A 27,690-nucleotide genomic window follows, 5' to 3' on the forward strand; every position below is an offset into this window, starting at 1 on the left:
AGGGGTGGGATGGGAGCTGATGGGGGCATTCTGGTCTTTCAGTGGCTACTGCAGGGGCAGGATTGCCAATGAAAGTATCCAGTACTGAGGTTCTATGAGGTTGCTTTGTTTAAATTCAATTCTCTCTCTCTCTCTCTCTTCCTCTCCCTCTCTCTCTCTGCTCCATGCATTCTTGATCCTCTTGCACACAGTGCCCAGATGCCGTAACTGAGCTGTGGCTGTGAACCCAGAGTGTCATGAGTAGCTCAGGGAGGCACATGGCTTACAAGGCTCAAAGGCAAGCAGGAAGGGGGGAGGGAAAGGGAAAGATGAGGTAGATGAGGCTTCCTTTCCTTAGCTGCCCACTGTGCTACGTACGGGGGGTCAGGTAGATGCTGACACATGCCCTCTCATGCTTCCTGCCCTGTTGAGTCTCTTGCCCATATTCCCAACTCAGCTACCCGCTCTTGGTAGGCACAAACTATCTATCGTTCCCATCTCCCTTCTTAGAGCCTGAAGGACAAGCCACAATATCCTGTGGTTGCTGAGTGCATGGTGTCATTTATTCCTCAGACCAGAGCCATTCATCCGAATTCTTTCGCCTTCATTGTAAGGGAGACTGAGGTTCAGGAACATTAGCTGAAATTTACCAGCCAGGTTCTCTCGCCAAAGCCCAGACTGTGCCACTGTGTGGTTGGGGAAAAGGGGCCAGGCAGTGGGACTCAGAGGGTGGGACATACTTACAGGGGGAGAGGTTATATCAGGAGGGGTGGACATGTCTCCAAAAAGTTCTAATTGGGTCACAGCCTGGAAAGACAGAGAGAATCACGTAAGCTTGCTTTAAAATGTTACAGTGTGAGAAGAGCCACCCTTTCCTCTGTGACCACTGTGTGAACGGTGAGGCCTGTCGTTCGCTACTATACCTCCTGGTCCCAACACATCTGGATAGAATCAGAATCAGTCTACTTCTCTGTCTAGTTGTCTGTCTGGGCTTGATGAGTGGTCCTCATTTGCTACAAGCAGCGTTAATAGCACTTCTTCATCCTTAAGTACCATCAAATGCAGTCGAAAACTATGGGCAGAAATGCAGCCCTATGACTAGTTTCTCTCGAGAGTGGAAACCATCCACCCAGAAACCCCCATCTGGAGAAGGACAAGGGATCACTATGAGGTCCTTTATCAGTTCATGCTTCCTGTAGCCCTAGTCCTGAGAGGTAGGGACCCTTATTCACATTTTTCCGTAAAGACACTGATCTGCGTAGAGGTTACAGAGGTTCCACCAAGGTCATCCCGTCAGGATGGCAGGATTTGTATTTTCTATATAGAGACCATGCAGTCAAACGTGCATGCCTCTCCAAGTCTGTCTTTGGGATAAAAATGTGGCTGGATGAAAAGAAAACGTTTCATTTAATACCAGGAAGGGCATCAACACCAGCCCAGTACACACACTATCAATCATTCCCAGGAACTCCATCCCTGCAGACATTGGACCATCCATCTTCTCATCCATCATACAGGGTGTGGGAGAAAGGCTGGTCAGGGAGCAGAAGAACCCTTTTAAGATACACTTAGAAATTAATCTGCATACACTTTAGCTTCAGGGACCGTAGGGATTCTTTGGCCAGGAACCAAATGCCCCGACTTAATTACGCAAAGCATATAATCACACACTTTGTGCGAACCTGTCCACTGAGCAAACATGATTTTCCACTCATCGTCAGATCTTAAGCGAGGGCTCGTGATGCAGGCGAGCACAATACCCAGCTAGCAGGAGGTCCAGGAAGAGGTTGGCTGCCATGCTACTCTGGTCCCCCACAGGTATTCAGTTCTAGCTTGGTCATACTTGGATCTATAGGATTAATGCCAAAAACAGAAGGATCATTCCTTCCGATGAATGAGCCAGCTCTGAGTTTGGAGAAGGTTCCACAGTTGGGTGTGTCTGTTGAATCCTACCCTTTCAGGCACCTTCCAAGCTTTACTTCCTCAGCTGGATGATGGAGCTGATAATACCTCCTTATATGTTATAGATTTATCACCTCTAACCTGAAAACACGAAACCTCCGATAGTCCAAATCCCACTCATTTTGAGTGTGATATGATGCCGTAAGTGGAAGATTCCATACCTGACTCTCTGTAAGGGTCATGGTAAAAAATTCTGGGACACTAAATATACTTTATTAAGTTATATGCAAGGTATGAGCAGAAGTATATATGAGGCAGCAAGGAATTTGTGCTTAGACCTTGGTTCAGTTCCCAAGGTGTGTCGTTCTGAACATGTCAAGACAAAGTGTTTTGCTTCTACCCAAGCACACGACATTCTTCCCACAAACCTTGGAGAAGCATAAGGTGCTGGACACTACACTAGATGTTAGGGGAATAGAAAGGAGAACTGCCAAGTCCCAACTGCAGGTAGTGATGGTTTGTTAGGGATAGCAGTCCACAGATGGCCGATCCCTTCAAGGTAACATGACAGAAAGGGTAACCATAGTCTCTGTGGGGCAGATGGAACCCAGTCTACCATGGGCAGAGAATTTAGTCAGCGTTTTCCAAAGGAAACAGTGTGTCTCCAAATTCTGGTGACAAAGGCGAGGAAGGACCCTGAAGTCACATGAAACTCCACGAGCCAGGAAGAACATTTGGGGAGGGGAGAGGCTGTTGGGTGCTACCAGCATGAACCTCTTCTGGGAGAAGAGGTGGGCGAGGGGACTGAGCGAGGCTGGAGAGGGGTACTTGTGGACATTCCAGAGTCTTTCCTACTAACTCTCTCCCAACAGCTTTCTCCTCACACAGAGACAGCAGCTGATAGTCTCTGGCCTGTAGGGTGTGCTCCTACACCTGGACTCTCCGATTTTCTTCGGCAAGCCTTCTTTGGCACGCCAGCAGCATCACACTTGAAATGGTGACGGCCACCCTTTGGTCCCTTCTGCTTCGGCATAAAACACTAACTACTTAATGAATTCAACTGAAGCTTCTGGGCTTCCTGGAGTTTGGCTCTCCGTGCTTATAAAATGGCTCAGGACTATTTCTAGCTCTGGGAAAATATTAAAATGAAGTTAATAATTAAGTCACACAATTTACATCTCAAATGTGTTGAACTCGTGGCATACTTTTACTAACATCGTAAAGATAACTTATTGGCTAATTTTCTCCTTAAGCACAACTTTTAAAATAACCTTCTTTCTTGAGATATAGCCCTTCCTCTTGCCAAATGATTTTCACTCAAGGATTAAACGAGAAAAACATGGGGAAGCATAAAGCATGGGCTGTTATTTCGTTTCATTGGATTTGCTGTTTAAATAGAACCCCGAGTTAATTAAATTTTATAGAAAAAGGGGGTTCTTGGGCCATAAAATTAAAAATAATCTGAATAAGCACGTATGATTGAGAATCAGAAACAGTATCTATTTTCACAGCCCTCCCCCATGTGCACCCCAGCCGCTTATTTGTAACCTAATAAACCATGTTCCATCTGAAAATACTGTCCTCATCCATCATTTTAAAGGCCTCAAGAGAATAAAGCTAAGAGTTCACATTTGTAAAACACTTTACAGCTCACAATAAGCTCGCCCATACGTTATCATCATGCCTGACACTCCCTGAGACCGGGAAAGTCAGCTCCATCCGCCACAGTCTGTACTTTACAGAGCGGTTCACTGAGGCTGAGGTGAGTGACCCGCCTGGGATCAGCCAGGGAAGGAGCTCGGGGTGCATTGCCCTGCGGAGCAACCCGACCCCTTTTCAGTCTGTCTGTTGATTTCACCAAGCCCTGGCCAGCCTTGCTTAACGGTGGTAGTTAGCTCTATACTATCTTCCCACCAGAAGCCAGGGTTCCCAGGAGACCTGCTGGCAGGCACACCCATGGGAGGTAGTTTGCGGCTTCAGCTCCAGAAATCTGCTCACCATAGAGGAGGGTCCGATCCACCACACAAGCCTTTCAAAGGCCTTCTGCAGAGATGTAGTATGTAGCAGATGTATTTCTTTTAGCACATATAGGGTATTTTCCAACAGTAGGTGGAGTGATGCTGAGCCTGCCATGGTCAGTGATGGAGATTAAGAGTTGACAGCTTTGGGTCAAGCCCCTCAATATCTCCATCAGGCCTGGCCCTGGCCCCGCCACTTTTATTTAGACAAGTGGTAGTTTCCCAGGTACACAGGACACTAAAACTGCTGGTTCAGAATTAGTCCCCTGGCTTTTCGTTTCAACATGACTGCAGCGAGTGGCCCTAGAAGCCCCCTGAAGGGAAGTTTTGGTGACACAATTGAAGAAGTATGAAATGCCACAGACCGACCCCCACAACACATTCTCTCACAGGCTCAGCCCCTATGTTTTGGCAGCGGGAGATCCTGGGATCCTTCAGGAAGTGTGTAGGGATTCTTATCACACATTAGTTACTGAGCCAAGAGCGGGGACACAGGCCCGAGGACAGCATGCTCCTGCTTCTATTTTCAAGATGCTTTATGGAAGACAGACCGAGACAGTCCACGCAGCATTAAGGAGTGCAGAGGACAGGGGACTGGAAAGGAAATTCATCTTTGGGCCTCTGTGTGAGCTCCTCCCAAGCTCACCATTCTTTTCTTCACTGCCTCCTCACCTTTGTCAGGACACAAATAAAGATTTTGCTGTGTGCCCCCTCCCCTGGAATGTGTTATGAGGCCTCTAAAATACTGGCCGAGTGAAACTGCAGGGTACGATCTCCTTTCCAGTTCCCCTTATGTCACACACACACACACACACACACACACCCTGTTTGTACATATTGGACCCCACGGCATCTTTAGTTTTCCTGTGAACACTGCAATGGGCACCTACCGGGGCAGCGCAGAGCAGAGCAATCGCCATTTACGCAGGCGGATGAGGACATCACGGCACACGTGAGGATAACGAGAAGAACTCTAATTTAACAGGACCCTGGAGGTCTTACCTTGGTTGCCTCAAGAAGCTCATCGAAGTCCACTGACAGACTTCTGTTCTGCAACCACAAGGCATGATTGATGAGCATGAAATGAGTAATGGTCCAGCAACATGAAACAGTTAAACAGACAGGGCCCTCTCAGTCTTACCGGCGTGGCGGCAGCGAAACGCTCTTCAAAATCCTCCAGCGGCTGGCTATTCTGCAAGTGCAAGGGATGATGGATGAGGATGGAGTGAATGACACACAAATGACATGGATTTATGGGTTTAATGATGACGGTAGCTACGGTTTACACTCTCGTGGTCGCAGGAGGTGGGAGCTGATGCTGATGTATGGCGAAAACCCCCGGGATGTGTTTCCAGCATAACCAGATGATAAAGCACAGGCCTGATCGGGAGATACAGCGACAGCATGTCTGCATGTCTAACGTCCCTCGTCCTGCAGTTGTGCGCGCCACTCAGCGAGGTGCAGCAGTGTCGCTGGGTGAGAGCAAGGTGTCCACAGTGCACAGTCGTCACTGACGGTGGAGATGTGCCCTCGTGGGATGTCAAACCCAACTTTTGCTATTGACAACTGTTTTAGTTATTCATAGTATACAAAACAGTGGGTTCCATTATGACATTTTCATATCTGTATGCATATACACACATCTAACCACACACACACACACACACACACACACACCCATCACCAACCACTTGTGCCCATCTTTTGTGCCAGCTGTTCTCTTTGCTCAGCAAGCTCTTCCCGCTTTCCAAAGCCCAGCTGAATGCCACTTCCGCCATGCAACTTCTTCCCCTTAAGCACCTCAGTTCCACCTGTCCTTCTGAGAGCTCGCTCGTGTGTGCAATTCATTCCCAAATGCCCTGCAGCTCCCAAGGGCCTAATACATAGCCCTGTTCAACAGAAATGAATGAATCCATGGCTTAACAAGTGGCTGGCAGTTGGCCAAAACTCACTAGTCTCTTAACTTTCAATTCTATTGACTATAATCTGTATTACACAAAATGTATAATATCTACTACGCATGCATATTTTAATAACCCTGTTTTAGTCTATACATACAAGCTAATTATTCTTTGGATTATTTCCAAGTGGCTCAACATTAATAGAATCTGTGCCTACAAGTGTTCCAATTGAGGCACTGCGCATGTACAGAGAGATGGCTTTGCTTCCGAATTTTGAGTAGGGCTCGGTATTGGCAATGGAGGAATTGGGGGGGGGGGAACTGTTGTCCAGTCTTAAAACACTGTTCATTTGCCAACGTCACCCTCGCTCTGTCCACCGAAATCCTAAATGACGCTTTTCTTGTTCCCACCCACAGGATGGAGAGCTGGGCAGGAGAATCAACATGCCCAGGACCCCTGCCAGTCAGAACAACTATCCATAATCCTGTTACCTGTCTCCACCAGGGTCTGTCTCACCATGACTCACCTGCGGTGACGACGAGACGGAAAGTCACAGTGTAGAATAGCTACAGAAATACCGCTTCCGCTACTGTTGGTGCCGATCATTATTAGGATTGTTATTTAGCCACAGGTGTGTGGGGCTGCGAGGCGAGAGCAAGAGTCTAGGAGACCACGTAAGCTGTGGTGTGGCCTAGGAGGTTAAGGTTATGTCGCTACATCCCTTATAAATTCACACACTCCTGGGGATTTATGGCAGGGCCCCTACCCACTAGCTCTGGGTCATAACTTTTAATAAAAACATTTTTTAGTGTCCAAAATCTCATTACATCTGTCCAATATAAAAAAGCAAATGGCTTCAGAACATGATGGATGAATTAAATAAATTTGAAAAACAGCCCGTGGTGGAGTCTCATAAAAGCCTCACCATGTCCCACATAATGAAAACGTGGGAGGACTTCCAGCATAGGCGTGGGGCTGTCACCTTCCTGGTGACAGAAGAGGTGGCCTCTGGGGAGTTACAGAGGTGAGGCATGATGGGGGATTTCTGGACATTCACAAGAAGTTCAGTCTAGGAATCTAGATACATACACTCAGGAGCTGGTCATGCCGTCTCTTGGCCACATGACTCTTTTCTAAATTTTTAGGTAGTGATATGGAGCCATTCTCTGAGTCTTAGATGGATGTGTAGCCTTGTTTGGTATCACACACAATGTAGATGTTCAATAATAAGTCAGAGTCATTATTTAGGATCATCTTCTCCTATCTCTTGGTTCATTTTAACAATGTATCTACATGGGTTTTGTAGTGTGCGGAAACTATTGTTACAAGGTGTTTGGGACTGGAACGAGCAACCTTTAGTCTGTTCTCCACTCGTTTCCTCCTCCTGGCCTTGTTCATAGACAGTATCACCAGACTGTCTCCTTCCAGGTGTCATCTCTGACCTGTGGTCCTCTGCTGTCTGACTCCGGCTTGGCCAATGCTCCAGACTCCCTCCTGTGTCCTCCATCTGGCCAGTGGAGAGGTATTTCTACACCATGTTCCCTTTCCCAGCTAAGACTCATGTCTAGGGCCTGGACTCCAGCCCCTTGCTTCCCACACATCTAGCACTTGCTTTTATTCACACCTAATACTGAGTTACAGCTTGGCTTAACAATTATCTTCAATTCTTGACCTTCTTTTTTCCCTATCTACTTTGTATTTCGCTCTTAAAAACTCAACAGTGACAAATATACCAGGACCCGAGCATCCCGAGAGGAGATTAAAGGGACTATATTCTCCCACACTCTTTCAGCATGGTTGTACCCCAATCTTCCGAAAGACACTGAAATAAGATGCCCATGGGCAGCTTCCTTTCCCATAGTAGGGGTATGACGGCTCCACAACTGAGGGATGGGAGAAGGGGGGACAGATTGATGGTACTCTTGCAGTAAAATTGACTGTGGATGAGATAGGTTGTGGGCACACACATCAAAAACGACGAAATCATATTTATGGCTGACAAGTCAGGAACTTGACATGGTTTATAATATAATCTTGGGCTGCATAACACAATCCTGTGGGGAGGCGTTTACAAAACTCTAAGACCTGAGCCCCAGCCTCTGATCTCCAATTCTGCTGGAGGAGAGGGTATGGGGGGGGGGCTTTTTTTTTTTTTAAACCAGGCTTCCACAGGTCCTCAGTGACTCTGACATGCTGCTGGCTTTTCAAATTGCTGTACTGGGGAATGAATTCTCTTCAGGAATAATCAGGGAGCATCCTACTGGGAGAACCAAAGGCATCTTGATTGATTAGGTAATGGATTAATTAATGCCTTCAGCAAACATTGCCAGCGTATTTCCCACCTGCCAGGACCTAGGCAGGTGCCGGAGACACTATGATGACTAACTAATACATGGTCTGTGCTCTCAGCAGGGCCAAGATGTGTGGTCCTCGTTGTCTGCGGTGGTCAGGAGTGTGTATACAGGAGGGCACAAGGCTTTTAGGTCTAAACTGGGACCTAGGCCACGGCTGCAAAGGAATCAATTCGATTATCCATTTAGAGGGCCCAGGAGAAATGGATTAACTTAAGTGATTTGTAACTGTGCACAGGTGGGCAGTATTAAGGCCACCTAGTGATTCCAGGCACCCGCATGCATGCTACTTTCCCGGGTGCATGATTTAACAAGCAAGGCACATGCTAATTAAAACCGATTCTCACTGGGACACTAGGAGCGTGTGTGCCACACCACCTTTAGCAGAGAGGAGATGGCCACTTTCTACGTTTTAGGAGACAGTCAAGAAAAGCTCTGCTCGGCAACTGCAGAAACAGGGCTGAGGGTGCCTTTAGGATGGCTGTGCATGGAGCAAGCAATGTAGAGACTGCTGTGCAAATAGCACAGAGCACAACCACGTGTGTCCGTTCCCTTTCTAAGAGGCTGGGAAGAGGAGAGAAGGATAGATTATAGGGGAAAGAAAGGGGAACGTTGGGGAGGACAGGGGAAGAATGAAAAGGGAAAGGAGGGGGAAGGGAGGAGAGGGAAGAATATAAGAGGAGGGAAGGAGGGGAGAAGGGAAGGGGAGGGGAGGAGGGAGAGGAGAGAAAAGGAGGAATGGAGAAGGAAAGGAAGGGGGAGAAGGAGAAGGGGAAAAAGAAAGGGGAGGACAGAGACAAGGGGGTGGAGTGAGGGAAGCGGAGGGAGAGAGGGAGGGAGAGAAATGGGGGAAGGAAAGGAAGTTAGAAAAGAGGGATAGAAGGAGGGCGGGAAGAAGGAAGGGAGAAGGGAACAGGAGTTTTTGCTTGGCAGGTGTGATGTTTTCAATGTTCTGCAGCTCCCAAGAGTTTATTGTGCATGCAGGGCTGAGGGGGGCTGCAGGATGGGAGCGGATGTGTTAGAGTTGAACCCCTAGAGTGGCCCTGGAGGTAGGTGAGGAAATCCTCCAGGAGGGGTCCCTGTCAGGAGGTCCTTAGGTCACTCAGGGGTGCGGTCTTTCTCATGAAGCTCTTTCAGCAGTTCTGCTGTGAGCTGATGAGCTGTCAATGTTTGAATGAAAATGCCCCCAAAGGGAGTGGCATTATTAGGAGGTGTGGCCTTGCGGGAGGAAGTGTGTTGCTGTGGCGGGTGGGTTTTGACACCTCTTTCTGAAGCTTCACTCAAGATGACAGTCAGTTGACTTCCTGCTGCCTGAGTCAAGATGGAGGAGGCTCAGCTCCAGCACCCCATCTGCCTGCAAACTGCCATGCTCCCCTTCATGATCATAATGGACTGAACCTCTGAAAACTGTAAGCCAGCCACCCTTCAATTAACTCTGTTCTTTGTAAGAGTTACCATGGTCATGGTGCCTTTTCACAGCAATAAACCCCCTAATGTGCTAAGGCAGCCGTTTTCTCTGCTCCCCCTCAAGTACTGGTTCTGACATCTGCTTCCTTGTGGCCCCTTGTCACTCAGCAGGCACCTCCAAAAACTATGAGCAAAATGCAGCTTTCCCCTTTTCCTAACAGCTGCGACCAGCGTTTGCTATAGAAAGCAAAGGTGACGAAGAGATGGGGGTGAGCAGGTGCCAGGCATGGGGAGCACTGGTCCAGGGGGGCACCGACGTCAGCTGCAGAAGACACTGAAGAGGGGAAATGCCAGTTCCAATACAGACACTGCAAGCTTCTGCTTGGGAACTTTCCCCTAGTTTTCAACAGGGATTAGAGTGGCCTGTTCTGGATCCGCCCTGTCATGCCCTTTTCTTTCCACCTCTGACACCTATTTTGGAAGTCAGAGAGTGTGTAAGCTGATGATAGGATTGCTCCATGGTATGGATAAGGGGAAGGTTTTTGTTTTCTGTAGATGTGAGGGAGAGAACAGCCAGAGGCATCTGGAAGAGTTCAGAGCAGAGAGAGAAAGAGAGAGAGAGAGAGAGAGAGGGGGGGGGGGAACATGGCCAGCAGAGAAGCAAAGCAAAGAGGTAGAGCGATGGTGGGGGTGGTGGTGGATGAGGACGAAGAGGGTGTGGGCAAAAGAAGCACTAGGTACTTGTGATACTGAGGGTGCATGGGGGAGAGCATGTGCTTTGTTGTGCTAATAGGCACCACAGATCTGTTCCTTCTGCCAGTGATAAGGGAACTTGACTCCTTTGGCAAAGGGGGACCTGCTTCACAAGTTCCTGAAAAATGTTTCCTTTCTTCCTTCCTCTTTCTTTCTTCCTTTCTTTTTCTTTTCTTTCTCCCCCTCTTTCCTTCCTCTTTCTTTCTTTCCTTTTCTTTCTTTGTTCCTTCTTTTCTCTTCTTCCTTCCTTTGTTTCTGTCTGTCTGTCTTGTCCTGTTATTTAACCACCAGAATATGAAGAAATGGAGTTTCTTTTGGATGTGACAAAGAGAGACTCCAGGCTTTTATGCCTAAATTTTCTCAAACATACCCAATACAAAAATAAACATGGCGATGAGGTTTATGGGATCATTTATAGACTAGTAGTAACTATTCCATGGTGAGATACAAACAGCTGAATATCAGTGACAATGTGAAGGGATTGTGGATTGCCGTGGCTGAGGAATGATGGTACTAGTGTTGGGGTGAGTGGGGGTGGTGATGATGATGTCTGCCATGTGACTGAGAGTCATGTGTTCCTCCACCCCATGTCCATCCACTAAGCATCTATGATCTGCTAAGTTTCTACCATCGTCTTGCCCTTCTAGCCAAGGGAAACAAGAGAAACCAGGCAATTTACATGCAGCCAGGGTTATTAAGGAAACAATTCATGCATGGTAGTTGCTATGCAGTGCCCAGTGAAAAGTCATGACCCAATTTAAGTACATGGTACCACTTCCCACCCATTGTCTGTACCATTAAACATGAGCATCCAGCTCGGTCTATGGGTAGGTGAAGCTGGAGACAGTGAAGACTTTGAGCCACAGCACATCAGGGACCAGATGGTGGTGGCGGTGGGATCATGAGGACACAGCGGATGATGCAGCTATTTCAATGGAGATAGTAAGAGGGCTAGTGAGCGGCTGAGGCGGAAGCCCCGAGGAGTTCTAGGAAGAACTGCGCACGCACACTCCCATAGACTTCCGGGACCTATATCCAATCTGTGACTTCATTTGGAAGCTAGAAGATGTGACATCAACAGGAGGACTCCGAGGTTCCTGTTCCCCTCCTTGGCTGGAAGAGCAGGCAGAGATGGCTCTGCTGTTTTGAGTGGCTTCAGGTAGAGCAAGCCGACTTTATGGGGGCAATGAGATGAGAAAACTAGAAACCAAAGGGAATGGTTTCCAAAAGCCCGCAGTTATTTCTTCCTAACTCTTTCTTCCTTTCTTCTCTCTTTAAAAATCTATTATCCTGTGTCCACATTAGCCAAAACTCAAGGAGTTTTCAAAACCTCCTAACAAGATTTGGCATGGCTTCAGGACTCGCAAAGGGAGCAAACGGGAGCCACAGGAATGTGAAATTGGCTCCTGTCAGCAGGCTGACAGGCTCTCAGCCCACTTTTCAGGCGGAGGGCAGGATACACAGCAGAGTCCGTCACTTCCCTTGATGCTATGTCTTCTTGGGGAGACCACTGCTGAGGTCCAGATGGTCCCCAAATGGTAACAAGAAATATTGGATGAGGTTGAGACCAAACCGAGTGGCAGAGGCGGAATGCGAGCAAATCAGAGGCAATCACAAACAGAGCGAAGTCACTGCAGAGGGAAAAAATAGCCAGCAGCCCCTGCCTGCTGGTCTGACAGCCGCTCCTTGCCACATGGTTTCCCCTCCTTCTCCACGGGACAGCAGCTTACAAACATGGGAATTCACTTCACTATTTGGTCTTCCTGCTTGGATTTGCTTCACAGAGTATAGACCAGATAGCCTGTAACCTCCCCTGAGCGTCTACCATGAGTCAGGCACCAAGAGGATCCCGAGCTGCCCCTCTGAGCTGCGGCAAGTGAGGTGAGGGAAACCTAACTCAAGTCACAGTACAGGGAGTGTCGCGACAGGGAACCATATTGAGCACTTTCACAGAGAATGTGCCGTTTCCAGTCGCAATGCCACTCATAGAACAGAAGCCAACAACAGAAGCCCAGCCCCTGGGAACCGCCAAAGAAAGCTTTCTGTCATTGCTGGAACGGAATCTTTCAAGCTCACTCATCCCTTGAATTCTTTGTGCTAATGTTACGAAGATGCTCCTTGCATGAGGTCGTGTTGAACATCATTTTCCTGTCTTAGCTAGGGTTCTCGCTGCTGTGATGAAACACCACACCCAAAGGCAAGCTGGCGAGGACAGGGCTTATCTGGCTTATACTTCATCACCACTGCTCATTATCAAAGGAAGTCAGGCTAGGAACTCAAAAATGGCAGGGACTTGGTGGCAGGAGCTGAAGCAGAGGCCATGGAGGGCTTACTGACTGGCAAGAGTAACCACAGAGGCTGCTTACCGGCTCGCTCCTTGTGGCTTGCTCAACCTGCTTCTGTATAGAACCCAGGACCACCAGCCTACGGACAGCACTATCCACAATGGGCTGGGTCCTCGGCCATCACTCACTGATGAAGAATATGTCCTACAGCTAGATCTTAGGGAGGCGTTTTCTTAGTTGAAGCTCCCACTGCGCACATAAGTTTAGCCTGTGTCGAGTTGACATAAACTATCCGGCACATTTCCCAAACTTGTGCTTTGCTCGTCTTCTGGTTTTGACACAGGTGCCAACATATTGTCTAGAAGCTGGGACTCCAGGGGTTCAAGTTCTGTGTGTGAGCTGGTTCCTGCTGTTGCAGTATCAAGGGTTTGAGAGAGTCAACTTAGAAAATAGTAGACCTGGGCACAGTGGAGCCTGCCTGTGACCCTAGCTAGCATTCAGGACGATTGTACGCTTAGGGTTAGCCTGAGCTATCGACTGAGACATTGTCTCAGGAAAGCCATCTAGGTCAATAAGAGGTTGATGTTGGCTCACAAGTGTGGAGGTTCCATTTATGGTTACTGGACTCCTTGCCTTTGGGCAATGGCCCATTGTAGAAGAATGTGTGTGACAGAAATAAACCATACCCTGATGGCTAGCAAGCCAAAGACAAGTGTGGAGAAGAGTGTACAGCTCCTCAGTTCCCTTTGAGGGCACACTTCCGGGGCTCTACAGACCTCCTGGTAGGCACCATCACCTCCCAATAGCACTGCTCTTGCAAACAAGCCTTTAATGTTCTTGGGGGACACTGAATGGCTGCCGTAAATTACCACTAATTTCTACCCCACCCCTGCTGTGACCTCCAGGCATTCAAGGAGACACTGATTCTCTGACTAGACCTTATTCTGGTCTTTCTGCCTCTGTCTGTGTATAGCCTTCCCTTATGGCCAAGCTGCGGTTTCCACTCTTATGTTCTTACATTCATCACACACAGTGACCAAGTGACCTTAGACTATATCTGGTGGGATTTTCAACACACTTGGTATAATATCCAACCTCTCCCCCAACCCAGGGACTGCGCATATACAGCAGGATGTCACAATTTCTCTCTCTCTCTCTCTCTCTCTCTCTCTCTCTCTCTCTCTCTCTCTCTCTCTCTCTCTCTCTCAATTTTTCAAGACAAGATTTCTCTGTAACATTGGAACCTGTCCTGGAATTAGCTCTTGCAGACCTGGCTGGCCTAGAGCTCACAGAGATCTGCCTGCTTCTGCCTCCCGAGTGCTGGGATTAAAGGCGTGCACTATCACGGCCAGGCTGGATGTCACAATTTCTGAATCCCTCCATCACATTCTCTTTCCTGCCAAGTTACAGACTACAGCCCCGTCTTTCCACGCTTCTCCACCCGACAGGTGTTTGCACTTTCAGGCCTTTGTCTTACCTGTCCTTACCCTCCCAGTCTTTCTCTCGTAGGTCTCTTGTCCGAATCCAGACCTTGGCATAGCTATCTCATTTGGGAGAAACTTCTCTGTGCTACTATGTCGGATTATTTCACTCCCTGATGCTTGTCTGTCTACCTAACTGTTAGTGGTCTTAGCATGGGAGGAGACAAGGGTCCAAGAAGGAACATGGGTTGATTTTTAAGTCCCCTGTCTTTACTACAGTACCTGACACACAGGGAACACTCAACAGCCTATGTGGAGTAGATGAAGGATGAACGCTTGACAGAGTGATAGATAAACTTTTCAAGAACGGTTTCGGGATGTGAGTCCCGGCACTGCAGACACGGTACTGTTATAGCAAACACACACTCTGCACACGCCCGCAGACACGGGCAGTCCACTTTTGTCATTCTGAAACCTGGGCTCCTGTTCTTATTTCGCTTCCTGATTGTTCTCTGGCCCCGGGTTCCTCTGGAGGACTGTGCAGCTGGTGAATAAAGACGGGATCACTGATTTTACATAGACATGCTTCCTCACATGTGTGTGTCCTGTGAGACTCTTTAAATAAAAGCAGTCTATGTATCTTGGGTAGGGCTACAGTTTGTTGGCACTGTGATTTCTGGTTTTCACACACACGCGCGCGCGCGCGCACACACACACACACACAGACACACACTCCTCTCAATGGCAATTCCACCTGATACTTAGGTTTCCTCTGTGTGCAGCCAGCACTATTCTAAGTCCTTTCTTGTGGGAACTAATTTAATTATCACAACTGATGTGGGCACTATTCCCACCCTCATTTCCAGAGGCAGAAACGGAAGCATAAGAAGCCTAATAACGTGCCCCATGTCACACAGCTGGAAAATGGCAGAAGACATATTTTTGCCAAAGTGGGCTAGCTTTCTAATGTGTAGACTTAAGGATCAGACTACAGTGTAGATGGCAAACGTAACAGATGACCTATGTCATAAGACCAAGGGAAGTGCAGGGTTCTAGAAGGAAGAGGCAGGAGGGCTGTTTGGGAGCCTGCCCCAGGACAGGACAGCCCGGCAAGTGTGGCCAGCTGAGGTGCTTAAGGCAGAGGGCCAGGACACCTGGGTGAAGGTACAGAGAACAACATGGCAACAGCCAAGGGGACAAGGCAAAGAGACTGTACAGTACAGGAGAAGGAGGGAGAAATCCCGAACCGTGGGCTGACAGCGTGGGAAAGAGGAATACTTTGAGCGAGAAGGCTGGAGCCGCTGCTAACTCGGATGGGTGAAAATGAGGAAATACCAACAGAGGTATAAGCAGAACTGCAGGACGTGTCATAAAACGTGAGCAAGAATGTCCCCCTCACAGGAGTCCTTTCAGAGACTTTGTTTTCTCTTTCTGATAGCATCTTGCTTTCAATCTTTTTGCACATACCAAGCACAAAACAATAGCTGCCATGTTAAGAAGGCTGCATAAACTCATGGAAGTCTTTGGAAGCCTCATATCATACCTACAGTGCTAGGGCAGAAAGTATTAGTTTTACAAGTCACACAGGATAGACCTGCTGTGCAGTCTTTGGAAGCACAAGCGGAGCCACGAAGTCCTGAGCGCAGCCCTGACCCTGGCACGGAGTCAGCAAATGCTGGCTTCTTGTGTCCTCTCTGAGCTGCTACCGAAAATGAGCTTCGTGCATCCTTCAGTGGGGACTGTCGCTGATATATACACTCTCATGCCTCGTGATCCTTCATTTAGCTCTTGTTCTTTTTCTCCCCCTTTGACTAGAGTTTGTTCATTACTCTTCTGTAACCACTAATAACGGCAGTTAGGGAGAAAGAAAGAAGCCCAACAGGATGATTTATCCAGAGCAGCCGAATTAGTGTATGGAGAGCGAAGGCGCGTCAGCACCGATGGATATTTATGGGGAAGCTGTATATTACAGCTTTGCTCGTTAAGATGCTGTAGTTAAGATTCTCTGAATGTTAATGATCTGTATTAGAGGAATGATGACGGCTCCACAGCAGCAGCAGCAGCAGTTAACAGATACCCCACGCACCAGATCTCCCAGTCACTTGACGGATGCTGCAGAAGGAGCAGCCGCACGGCACCTGTGCCTGGAAGAGCACACTGTCCTTCCTTCTGCACGGGGAAGTGCCACCCACGACAAGCAGCGGGAGCGAGCTGGTCCAAAGCCTCCAGCTTTGGGGTCTCAAGCCTTCTGCTTCTAGTGGTTACACAGTTCAGCAGAAAAATGCACCAGTTTGGGGAAGGGCAATCCCAGATCCTGGTTTGTTCAAGGCAGACCTTGTTTCCGCCTGTTAGGCTGGTAAAATTGTTAACAGCGGCCCTCCTCCCCTTTCATTTGGAAGTAGACCAGTTTGGAGGATAAACTAGGTCACCTTAGCTTAAGGGTCAAAGAGGTGGATGAGGGAGACATCTTAGCTCTGCTTCTTCTGGCTGGACTTAGCGATTTAATGCTCTGGTTCCTCAGCACCCCACTGGGACATCTGCTGTTACAGCACTTTGGGACAATTTTGCAATAACAACGTACAGTGCCTAGAACAGTGGGGTGCTCGATATTTGTTACTGATGCTTGTTTGTCATCCCTGCTGTGATGGCATCCAAGGATTCTGGTATTTGAGGGGTTGGTACCGACTTGGGGGTGCTGTTGTGGGTAAGTTTAGGAGCAGAGCTTTGCTGGAGGAAGTATGTCCCTGGCGGTAGGTTTTGAAATGCTATTTGAAACCCTATTTCCGGTTTGCTCTCTGTGCTTCATGCTGGTGGAGGATCTGTGAGTCCACTCGCAGCTTCCTGCTCTGGCTGGCGTGTCTGTAGCTTGCCTGCCATGCCTCCTAACCATGACAGAGTCTTACGCCTCTGGAAGCATAAACCAAAACAAACTATTCTGTAAGCCACTTTTATCCCAGCAAACAAAAAGGAACTAATATGCTTGGCAGTAAGGGTTGATTGTGTCCCTTCCTCCCCCAACAAATGGGCTGAAGTCCTACTTTTCAGTGTGGCTGGCTCCTTCTCTCTTTCTCCCTCCCCACCTACGTCCCCATAGCCACATGCACAAAGCATGATAGGATGCAGTCTACAACCCAGGGGCAGTCTTTATCTTGATCGAGGACTTTGCAGCCTGTTCGGGCTGTGAACAGTTACTTCTATTCCTAAGGCCACCTTGTCTCTGGTGCTCTGTTCTGACCACCCAAGGGGATGTCATACAGCCTCAGCACTGTGGTGCCTCTGGAGGGTCAACAGCATCCTAGGGTGTCAGTTGAAGCTGACTAGAGACATGATGGTTGGTCTGGGGATTTCCACACCATCTCACCCCTCTGGCAGACCGATAGCAGCCTAGCAACTGAGGCAGCTGTCACTCTGGCTCACGTCTTAAAGTACTTAGTAGAGTCTGCCTGACGGCTGACAATCATAACAATGACCAATGTTTACTGAGCACTTACTTTGTACCAGGTACTGTTATAAATATCTTATATGAATTATTTATTTAAAATTCAAAAGCCTCTCTGAGTCGGGGGTCACAGCCATTACCCACAAGTAGCAGGTGCACACTGAGGCAAAAGGAAGTCCCAGTGGACACAGCTGGTAACCAAGAAATACAGATTTCACACCCAGAGAGCAGGGCTGCAAAGCTCACACTCACCTGAATCCCTCTGTCTCCTGCCAGGTTTATCTAGTCTATGGCGCAACGTTACTCTTACTTACTCTTATTTAGTCTCTGCAATGACAAGAGGAAATGGCCCTCCACGCTGTGCCAACTGGTCACTAGAAAAACCAAGCAATTTCCTGAGAGTCCTATAGCTGAGAAACAGAAGGTTCTGGTTTACTCCCAACCCCATGTTATGCAAATCCAAGTTCAAGATGGGACATTCCTCTGAAGGCCTCTGCCTCTGCCTCCCAACTTCCATGCACAGAATTAACTAGCAGACTCTGCTGGACAATGTCATCCCGACTTTTCTCCATCCATCATTTAGAATCTTCTATGTTTCAGATATATCCTCCAGAAGATGTACCCCTGGGGAAAAAAGCTTGAGGGTCCACCTCAGCTTTAGCCGTATTCCCCCTTTGGTCTGCATCCATAGTAGCTTGCCCAGCATGTCTCATACCAGTAAAGGCTCCTGGGTTTTACAAAAAGTCTGAATAACACTCCTCTGGGATCCAGAGGCAGGTGTTTTAGCAGAAGAATTGAGTGGTCATTGTTTTGATTCAGACGCGGTTTTCCAATGCACTACCTTGCAAACATGATGCCAGACAGCTCTGTAGGCAATCCTCACCCCTTTCTCCACGGCCATCTGTGGAAACCGGGATTCAGGAGTGCCTTGACAGTGAGCTGCCTACTGCTCTGTTGGATTCAACTCTCCACCAACTCACCCCGTTTTTCTACCTTGGGAGAAAGAGCGAGAATTCACTCAAATTAGTAACTTTATACAACTCAAACTGGAATCCCAGAGGAAGAGGAAAGGGACTGCTGCTGTCTTTGGCTAGAACAGGAAGTCAGCTGGTGGTAACGCTGAGGCGTGAATGTTCTTAGATTTAGACACACAAAGATGGGTGTACAGAAGTGAGAGAGCCCAAAGGAAGTGATGGAGATTGGGCACTTGGTCCCTTCTACCTCCTTACTCCATCTCCCAATGTTCCCTGGCCCAAGAGTAGCTTAGGCTCTGATGTGTTGCACTCACACATCTGTATGGTTTTCTGGATCTACCCACCACTCCATCAGACCCATTTAACTCTTTTTGTGATGCGGGAAACGATTTGTTCCTAGATGGAATCCACAGAGGGACTCACTTGTCTATGCCTTGACCTCTCTGCTTAAGAATCAGTCTTGCCCTTTCTCTACTCTATACCATATTGTGAGGAATACCTCCCCACCTCTCCCTCCTCCTTTCCCCCTCTCTGTGTGTGTGTGTTGGGGGATCTGTAAACATCCCTGGCCTGTTCCCAGCCCACAGGTTTCCACTGAGGTTGCTCAGCAGGAGGCGGCGGTTGGAGACCTCACACTGACCAGGAGTCTCTGGAGTGACTGGGAGTGTGGCAGAGTCTCCAAGTCTCTAATGTGACTTTAGCCTCCACAGACAGCTCCTCATTCTTTCTGTACGTAGCTGCAGGTTCTGGGCTTTTCTAAGACTACCTCTTCCTTAGCCCTGGCTCTTTTACTAATCTGGGTTATCCAATTGCCTCGTTAGACTTTTCTGCTCTTTTAGTGACTTGTAACTAGCGCCCCACAATAAAGTCCCTCTGTTAAGCCACCTGGCATGTTTTCTGCGTCTCCTGATGGATGTACTTAGATAATTCTAATTATCTAATGGTCTCCCCACCTGGTAAACCACCTGCCGCAGGCTACCAGAGTCGTACTGCTAAGAAGCAGCTCTAACAGTGACCAGCAAGCACCAGAGCTTTCTTGATACATCCCAATTCCTCATCTTACTCAGGGCCCTTGCTTGTTGGGACAAGCTTCCTCCAGCATCCCCGTCCTTTGCTCCCATGAAAACATTCTGTGGCCTGGCCACTTGAGGTGACCCATCAGTCTCTGGGAATATGCCAGACTTTTCTTCTCCATTTCAGTACTCTTAAGTACTCAGCTCCCTCTTATATCTGTTGCTCTTTCTCCAGGGACAAATTCCTGTGGTCTACAGGATCCTACCGCAACTGCCAGCCTTGGCTGAGGTCTCCGCTCAATGCCTTCGAGCAATGCTTTCTGCCTTCCACCATACTCCTGGAGCTTCTTGTACACAGCTTCTCCTAGCATTGGCTATTTATATTAATCACTATTTTCTATGCTTAGTCTATGGGAACCATCAAGATTATTCAGTTACCTATCTTTCCCATCTGTGTATTGATAGGAAACAAAATATTGTCTCAAAAGTAGTGGGGGGGGGGTCATAGTAAATATCTGCTTACTAAGGGAATGAATGAGATTATAATAGAGCTCATCAGGAAGGTCTTGCAATCAGTTAGAGTTCTAGGCTCAGGGATTAGAAAAGCAAGAAAGTCTATCAGTGGGGTCTACAAGTTCAATTTTCTCCCATACCTATCATAATTGTTTAGGAGGGACTTGTATGTTGGGTGAGGTTAAATCAGAAGTCTTTCTAATGTCCCTTGTTCCTCTCACGCCATGGGGATTCAGGATTCTATTTCAGGACAACTTTCCCGAGCAAAAGTAAAAGCAAGTCCACGTAAAGAACGTTAGACACTACCACCCTCCCCATCCTCTGTGTAAATGCCTGGGTTCAGACTCCCTTCCCTCCCTGTGGGTCCTCCTCCTGTGTGACATCTCTGTTAAGTGCCTTGCAATAATTATAATTTCTGTACAATGTGGTGCTTAATGAGGAAGTGAGGCTGACAAATGTTCAGACTAGATTTAATCCAATTATGCAACATCTTGATCCAGATTTCCAACCAAAGGAAAAACCAACTGCCGAATTGTGAATGAAAATTTATTTGCCATAAAAGATGGGAGTTGCAGGGGGGGGGGAAGGAGCGAATAGTTGTCAGGAGAATTCTTGCAATTCTTCACTTTAATGGATTGACTCTTCCTACATTTGGAGCTGAGAAGCGGAATTAAAACTTGAGCAGGGAGAAGCGGACAAACGCTGGCTGCTGGGGCACAGGGGCCTCGTACAGAAACACGCCATGTGTGGAGGAGAGGCAGCGCTGGCAAAATGAGGATTTTCCTGATCCTCAGAAGTGGGGCTACTTCTAGTAAGAGGAGTTCTTTGGTGTCTACAGATGTTTCTTTAGCACCAGGAGACTGGAGTGGTATGCTTGGCAGAGCGAAGGTGCAGGAGGGAACAAGATCTGCCCGTTTGAAACTCAGTCTAAACGAGGAGAGGGGTGTTGGAAGCCAGTCAGGAGTGCTGGGCTCCAGGAGGGAAGATGGCTGTTCATAAACACACCAGAGACAAAGGACATTAGGAGACAGGATTTGAGGCCTGGGTACTGATTGACCCCAGGGTAAAAGGGAGGAGCCAGAGATCAGAGGAGGAGCTCAGTGGGTGGAGAGTTAGCCTAGCACGTTGTGGAGGCTGAGTTTGAGCACCAGCACCCTAGAAACTGGGTGGAAGCACACAGAACCCTTATCCCCACACTGCAGAAACAGCAGCAGCGACATCTGCAGTTCAGAGTCCTCTTTGGACTCAGGTAGTTCTAGAGTCTTGGGCTACATGAGATCTCATCTAGAAAAATGATAAAGCCAACAAACACAGTATGTTTCGATAGAAACCGTGTGGATGTCTGAGCCACACAACCTAGGGTTTGGTTCTTGGCTCTGCTATTTACCAGTTTCGTGAGTGTGAGCAATGGGCCCCGCAAGTCTCCTTTTCTGTGGGTGCCAAGTACACGTACCTTCTAGGGCTGTGATAAGGGAGAAAGACAAATGGAATCGAGAGCCCAGGCTGCCCTTAGTATACAGCAGATGCTCTGTAAATTCCAGCTCCTTTTCCCACAGCTAAATTAGCCTTAAATTCCTAGTACATATGGTTAGTGCCTGGCACTATAAAACCAAAGAAGACACTAAAATGCAGGGTGAATGTCAAATCCCATCCCTGGGATTTTTTTTTTATCACTTTCTTCTAGTGTGGCTCCTTTTCAGGGCACACAGATAGATCTACTGCCCTCATCTCAAGCTTTCCTGAAAGAAATGAAGACGAAATGTATTTTCTAGATACCTGTTCCATGCTGGAAGCTTGCTCAGGGAGCTGGCTTGATTAACACCAGATAAACTGCTTCATACCCAAAGCACTAACTTCGCAGGACAAACCCATTACGCATTGCTGTGCGTTCCAAGGGGGCCACTGTGAGTCAGGGAGATAAAAAAGGCCGGAAGGGGGCCTCTCATATCTGATTTGGCAGCCGAGGCATTAGGAGAAGCTTAAAGGACAAACTTTAGACGGACATGGTGGCAAATGGAACGTGAATAGGTGAATCGTTTTGAGACCCTACTAGGCTAGTTCCCTTCACAACACAGAAATAACTAGGAGCCATTTATGTTGCTTGGATATTCTTAGGAGAAGAGACTCTCCACTCAGGGAAGCCATCTTGCCTTCTGGATATCAGTTTAATGGTCTGAGAGCTCCTTCTTGTCAGGAGCCCCGATTTGCCCTCTCTATTCATTTTATTTGTGCTTGTCTCTTAGTCATAAAATAGAGGCAACAAAGACCAACTGAGGCATCAAGCATCAAGGGTAGCTTAGCAACATGGGACTCTATCTGGTTTGGGCCATGCACACAACCTTTTGTACTAACGCACTTAGCAGCCAGAGACCCTTTCCCACATATATTATGTACACACCTCGCTCCTAGCAATACATCCAGCAGCCTGTTAGAAACCTAGGCCCCCAAGCCCTGCATCATGCTGCCCCACATACCCCTCTCTGAACAATGGAATGAGTGGACTTCTCTGAATGGTCATCAAACCGAGATTGCATTCAGTCTTACTCAGGTTATGTCTTGGGATAGAAGGTAGGAGGGAGGCTGATCTGGGCTGAACGGGTTTTGTGCATGTGCACAACAAGGCAAACTATGTCCTCAAAGTGAAACTATTCCTATTTATCATTTTATGCCTATGTACAATTGAGTGTGCACATAATTAAAATCAGATGCATCATGGGAAGGGGCATGGCCTGGAGAGGAAATAGTTATATCACTGAACCTGCCAATCTAAATAGAGCACTCCCAAACCACATCACTTAGTAACCAAACTCTTCCTTTTATGTACCTTACAAAAGAATGCTCCACGCAATAATCAGGGTCCCTGTGTTGTCATTCATTGTCCACTGTCAATCTTGACAGTGCATTTTTAACTAATCTATGATGTCGCTACGTATGAATGACGTTTCCCTGCCACTTTCGCAAACTATGTAAATCATTATTTTATTCTTGAGTAAGATGCCAAAACCCTGGAAGACACCCGGTCCATCCCCAGCTACTGCTACCAGTACCCTCCTTGGTACTCATTTCTCCTACAAGCAGCCTTCCTCTTCCTGGAAGACTGATTTCATACACACTGAACTTCCCAGTGACCCCAGGAGTCAGAAGAGGATGGTCAGCAGATTCATTATACAGAGGAGGAGAAAGCTCAGCAAATTGAGGAAACTGAGAAAGATCTCAACCAAAGTCAGGGAGTACTGTGGGGGGCATCTGACGCTTCTTCGGTTCCTAATCCATGGTTCATTTCAATGCCATTAATGTCCAATGTAAGGTATCAATCTTGCCGTCTGCTTATTTGCCACAATGCCAAACTTTTAAGACTCTCACTGAAGCTGATTCTGAAGGCTGGGCAGGGGGAGTGGATTCTGATAGAATTCAGAATTATTACTGATAATCAGAAAGTCCTTTATGCCCAACACAACTACATAAGAAAATTAAGTGGAGGGCAATTATAAGGTTCAGGACAAAAGGTCTTTTGCAGGCATAAGACTATTACATAGGAGAATGAGGACCATCGAGAAGAAAAGCACCGTTTCTCATCTGAAATGACACGATGCTTTGGGTCTGTGTCATTGAAACAGATGAGCGTGGAGGGGCGTCTCATCCTGCTCGCTCACCGCGTCTGAAATGGGCACTCGCGGCCTGAGTGCTCTTCTCTCCCTGGCAACCCCACAGTGGGACCAGAACTCAAAGGCTAATGCAGTGATAAATAGCTCTCAGTAATGACGGCAGTAATGCCATCCTTGGCAGCCGGTGTCCCCACTCAGGAATGTACAATCCTGATAGTCACCCCCAGTGCTAGGATATTTGGCTCGACAATGTCCAGAATTATAAACTGGCAGATACAAAGAGTATCTAAAGTTCATCTCTGTTCAGTAAGGGTGTTGATGATGAGTTTATCAGCTTAGAGTGGCTCTAGGTGAGGTCAATATGGGCTCAGGAGTCAAAAATACCTTGCAATCCATTTGGTCTCCAAGGGGCTGGCACTGTGCCCAGGGTTTGCTCTAATCCTGCTCATCCGTAGAGCTTTGCTCGTTATGTCTTCCTTCCTAAAACCTTCTGTCTCTCCAGCTAACTTCCCATAACCAAGCATGCACGCCCTTGGCTTTGTCAGACCTTTCCATAATAATATACCTGGGTATTTAAGATTATAAAAGAGATTATCCCCTGTGAAAAGCTTCCTGTTGTCATGAAAAGAGGCAAAAATGTATATTTCTAGGTGAGGGTGGGATTAATGATTATCTTGGCTTAGAGTTCCCAGGAAATGTGGAGGGGGTGTAGGAAGACCCTAAGAAAAATATCTGCCAGAAAAGGACATCCCAGGCTAATGGTAAGGCAAGCGCATAAAGGCAACAAATCCAATAGACCACAGAGCAAGAAAGGGCTGGGTGGATTTGTGAAGTGGAGAAGTGTGTGTGTGTGTGGGGGAACTGGAATCACAAGCAACCCAGCAGGAAAAAGGAGAGCAAAGGAGGCAGCCAGCTTTCTGCCCATAGCTGGGTCCTAAGCAAGGTGAGATAGAGGGTGAGCATTAAGAAACCCTGAATTCTAATTTCTGTCCCCAAACTCTGAAATCCATGATCCATCAGATGGGTTCTGCCGTTAAGGCCACTTCCGCTGATGTGTGACGATGAGCTGCTTGCTGGGGTTCTGGGACAGCGGAGGAGAGCTCACATCACGGACAGACCCCCAGAACTTGACTGGTGTGAATGTGTCTTGTTAGGAAAAGATAATTTACCATCAGCATCTCAAGGAGGCCAGAAACTTCAGGAAGTGTTCCTTCAGAGACAGGAGGCCTGTCCCCTGGCGGTTCACAGATAATTAGGTAAAAGAAACAGAACGACAGCCTGCAACTTCTGAACCCTCAGCGGGCTCAGCACTGTGCTGCAGGCCGACTGAGACTAGCTCGCGCCAGCCTCCCACAAAACCCGCGACGGCAGACACCAGCTTTAGTTCCACTTTCAGATGAACAAATAGAGACTTAGAAAAGCTAATACAGCAGCCCAAGTCACAAAGCTAGGGAGTGGTGAGGCTGAACTCAAATCCAAGCGCCTCTGATCACAAAGCCCACACTTCCAGTCACTGGAGAATCCCGCTCTCTGCCTATGATAAAAAACATCATTAGAAGTTCCATAGAAATGAATTCACAACGGCAAGTTCCTTAGGGATTCTGGGAAAGATGCAGAGAAAATATTTTCAACTGAATCTTGACTGTTGGACCGAGTGTTTTTTAGCAAGAGTCGGGAGGTGTGAGGAGAGGAAGGAGAGGCTTGTGATGAGAGAGAGGAGGGCACCTGAGTGCCTGATCAGCAAGGCATCTCCAGAAGCAGGGGATCAGTGCCTGGCGACTCTGGGGTTGGGAAGCCAGGGTGCCCAATGGGCTGTCCTACAGAGAGAGCCCATCGGAAACCACCTCAGATGACAGCGAAATACAAGCAAGGCAACATGAAAAGGAAGCGGTAGCAAAGAAGCAAACATTTCAACTTGATTATCACCATTCAGTAGTGATTTCATATGCTGACAGCGATAAACAGATTACATGAGAGACACTCCCCTACACTCTCCATACATTCTCCAGCCTTTGCAGGAAAACTACAGTTTCTACCAAGGCGTAGAGTTTGTTTTCTAAACCTGAATCCAGGACAGGCTTGAATTACTCATAGTCTCAGAGGGTCTGGGTGTCTCCACACACACGCTGGAACCCATGCCACCACAAGGTGACGACTGCGACCTGACAACCCTGCTGAAGGAGGAGACACTCCATGGAAGAGGATGCGTGGCCTTTCCTGAAGCTACCTTAGAGCACAGCTAACCACATCCCCATCTGTGAGCCGGCTCAGGAGGGCTGGGTATGACGGCCTCCAGACCCACAGGCAACCAGAGACACATCAGTCAAGTAACTCTGGGAAAGGCAGGCAGCAGCAGAACCACATGGACAGCTCATGGACCAGTAAGCAGTAAAGAACAGCTCTGCTCTTCAACCTGAGCTTTGGGAGCAGAATGTTTGCTATTAGTACTACGCATGTCTGGGTTGTCTTCCATAGCCCTGTCCCCGTTAGGTCCTTAATGGAGTGACTCTCTACTTGAGATGTATTTGGGGTTGCATTAAAAAAGGGTATTTAGGTCGAAGAAAATTGAAACGCACTCAATTTATGTAATATATATTCATAACTCAAAATATATTCCTCTTGCATATTCATATACGAACACACGTTAACATTTGTAGCATATTTTTAAATGCATTAAACACCTGAAAACTTCCATGTTTTAATTTTTGGAATCACCGATGAACATCTCCTTGGTCAGTGCTCCAACTTGGAAACGGATGCTAGCTTTCTTTGTTCTGTTGAGAAGGCAGGTAAATGACTGGCTGGGGTGTAAGGTCTGCCTGTCTCCTTTTATCTTGTTCATAGCCTATATATTACCTCAGACACTTCTAATTTTTTGAAGAAAAGTCTTCAGCTAAATGTGGTTTCAAATTAAACCATGTAATTATTATCCTTAATTTTAGATGATCTATCACTAGGTAAGAGATATATTGATATGGTCTTAAAATGCAAGAATTATAGTGGTCTTCAGGCGAGTAGGTAGTAAAATCGATGAACCCTCATCCTCTCTCTGGCCTTCTTTGTGACATATAAATGGCTCCAAGGGGTTCTGGGAAAAAAGCCTATGCAGATTCTTAATTCTGTCAGACCATGTCCTCACTATGTTGTCACGTACCGGTCTCTCTCCAGAAAACGTTAAGCACTGTAAGGAAGCTAACCAGTTTCCATGGGGCTCCGGCTCTGGGCCCATTCTGAGGCAGCAGAACACGAAACAAAACCCCAAAATAACTTTGCCCAGTCAGCAAAATGCCTTTGGCTTTGACTGCTGCGGAGCTGCTGATGTGGGAGGCAAGTGGTGCAGGTGTGTGTGTGTGTGTGTGTGTGTGTGTGTGTGTGTGTGTGCGGTGTGCCCGCATGCGTTTCCATGTGTGTGTTCAGAAGGCCATCTGTCAGCTTGGTGATCCAAGCTATGAGGAAAACCCATGCATATTTATGAAGGTTGGAGGCGGAACAGGGCACGAGTTGTTGACGGCAGAGTGCAAAGAGGGGCTGGGCCAGGGGCAGCTATGACAGCAAACACTGTCTCCGTGTGACATGGTGCTCCAGGAGGGAAAAGAACTTAAGACATGAGCTTTGGATCCACAGACATTTATTCTTTACACAATCGTTCGTTTTCAGCTCTGTTCACTCACTCTCAATAATGCACTTTCAGTGCAGCCATTCTGTGCCAATGGCCCCTAGTAATCAGGTCACGGGTAGGGCATGCTTTCTGCCCTCGGCAGACACACAGTGAGGGAGGGACCATTCCTGGTAAGTATTTTCAAGCAAATTTATTCGGATCTACCAATAGATACCATATACTGAGTGGCTAATATAAACCCTTAGAACCTGGTGGTCATGGGTTTCTATCACCATTACAAGCACAGGGCAACTAAAAACTAAACAGAGGAAAGGCCTCACTCAAGGTCCCAAAGTCAGTAATGAAGCCAGAACTCAAAGCCAGCTCTGTCTCGTAACACTGGGATATCCCCTCTGTGCCCAGTGACAGCTAACCTTGAGGCACAGAGCAGGACTTCAAGAGCTATGATTTCACTGAACACTTTTGGGGAACACAAAATCCAATGGTTTGCGTAGACATACTAAGAGAAAA

The 27,690-nt window shown here is 47.6% G+C and overlaps 1 protein-coding gene across 6 annotated transcripts in view; it reads right to left on the reverse strand.

Annotated features, from left to right (window-relative positions):
* Dab1 (DAB adaptor protein 1) overlaps positions 1-27,690 on the reverse strand; it is a 1,122,840-nt gene that overhangs the window by 25,237 nt on the left and 1,069,913 nt on the right. For 5 of the 6 annotated variants that reach the window (XM_085686340.2, XM_085686342.2, XM_085686339.2 and 2 more), the window contains 3 exons: positions 5,041-5,091; positions 4,902-4,949; positions 724-786 (listed from right to left, as the gene is read on the reverse strand). In XM_085686340.2, coding sequence (XP_085542466.1) covers positions 724-786; positions 4,902-4,949; positions 5,041-5,091 — 162 coding nt within the window. The remainder of the gene's footprint in view (positions 1-723; positions 787-4,901; positions 4,950-5,040; positions 5,092-27,690) is intronic. The other variant, XM_048453230.3, reaches the window with a different exon arrangement.

Source organism: Myodes glareolus, chromosome 3 (assembly GCF_982192425.1).
Source record: "Myodes glareolus chromosome 3, mMyoGla1.1, whole genome shotgun sequence".
In the NCBI taxonomy this organism is placed as follows: domain Eukaryota; kingdom Metazoa; phylum Chordata; class Mammalia; order Rodentia; family Cricetidae; genus Myodes; species Myodes glareolus.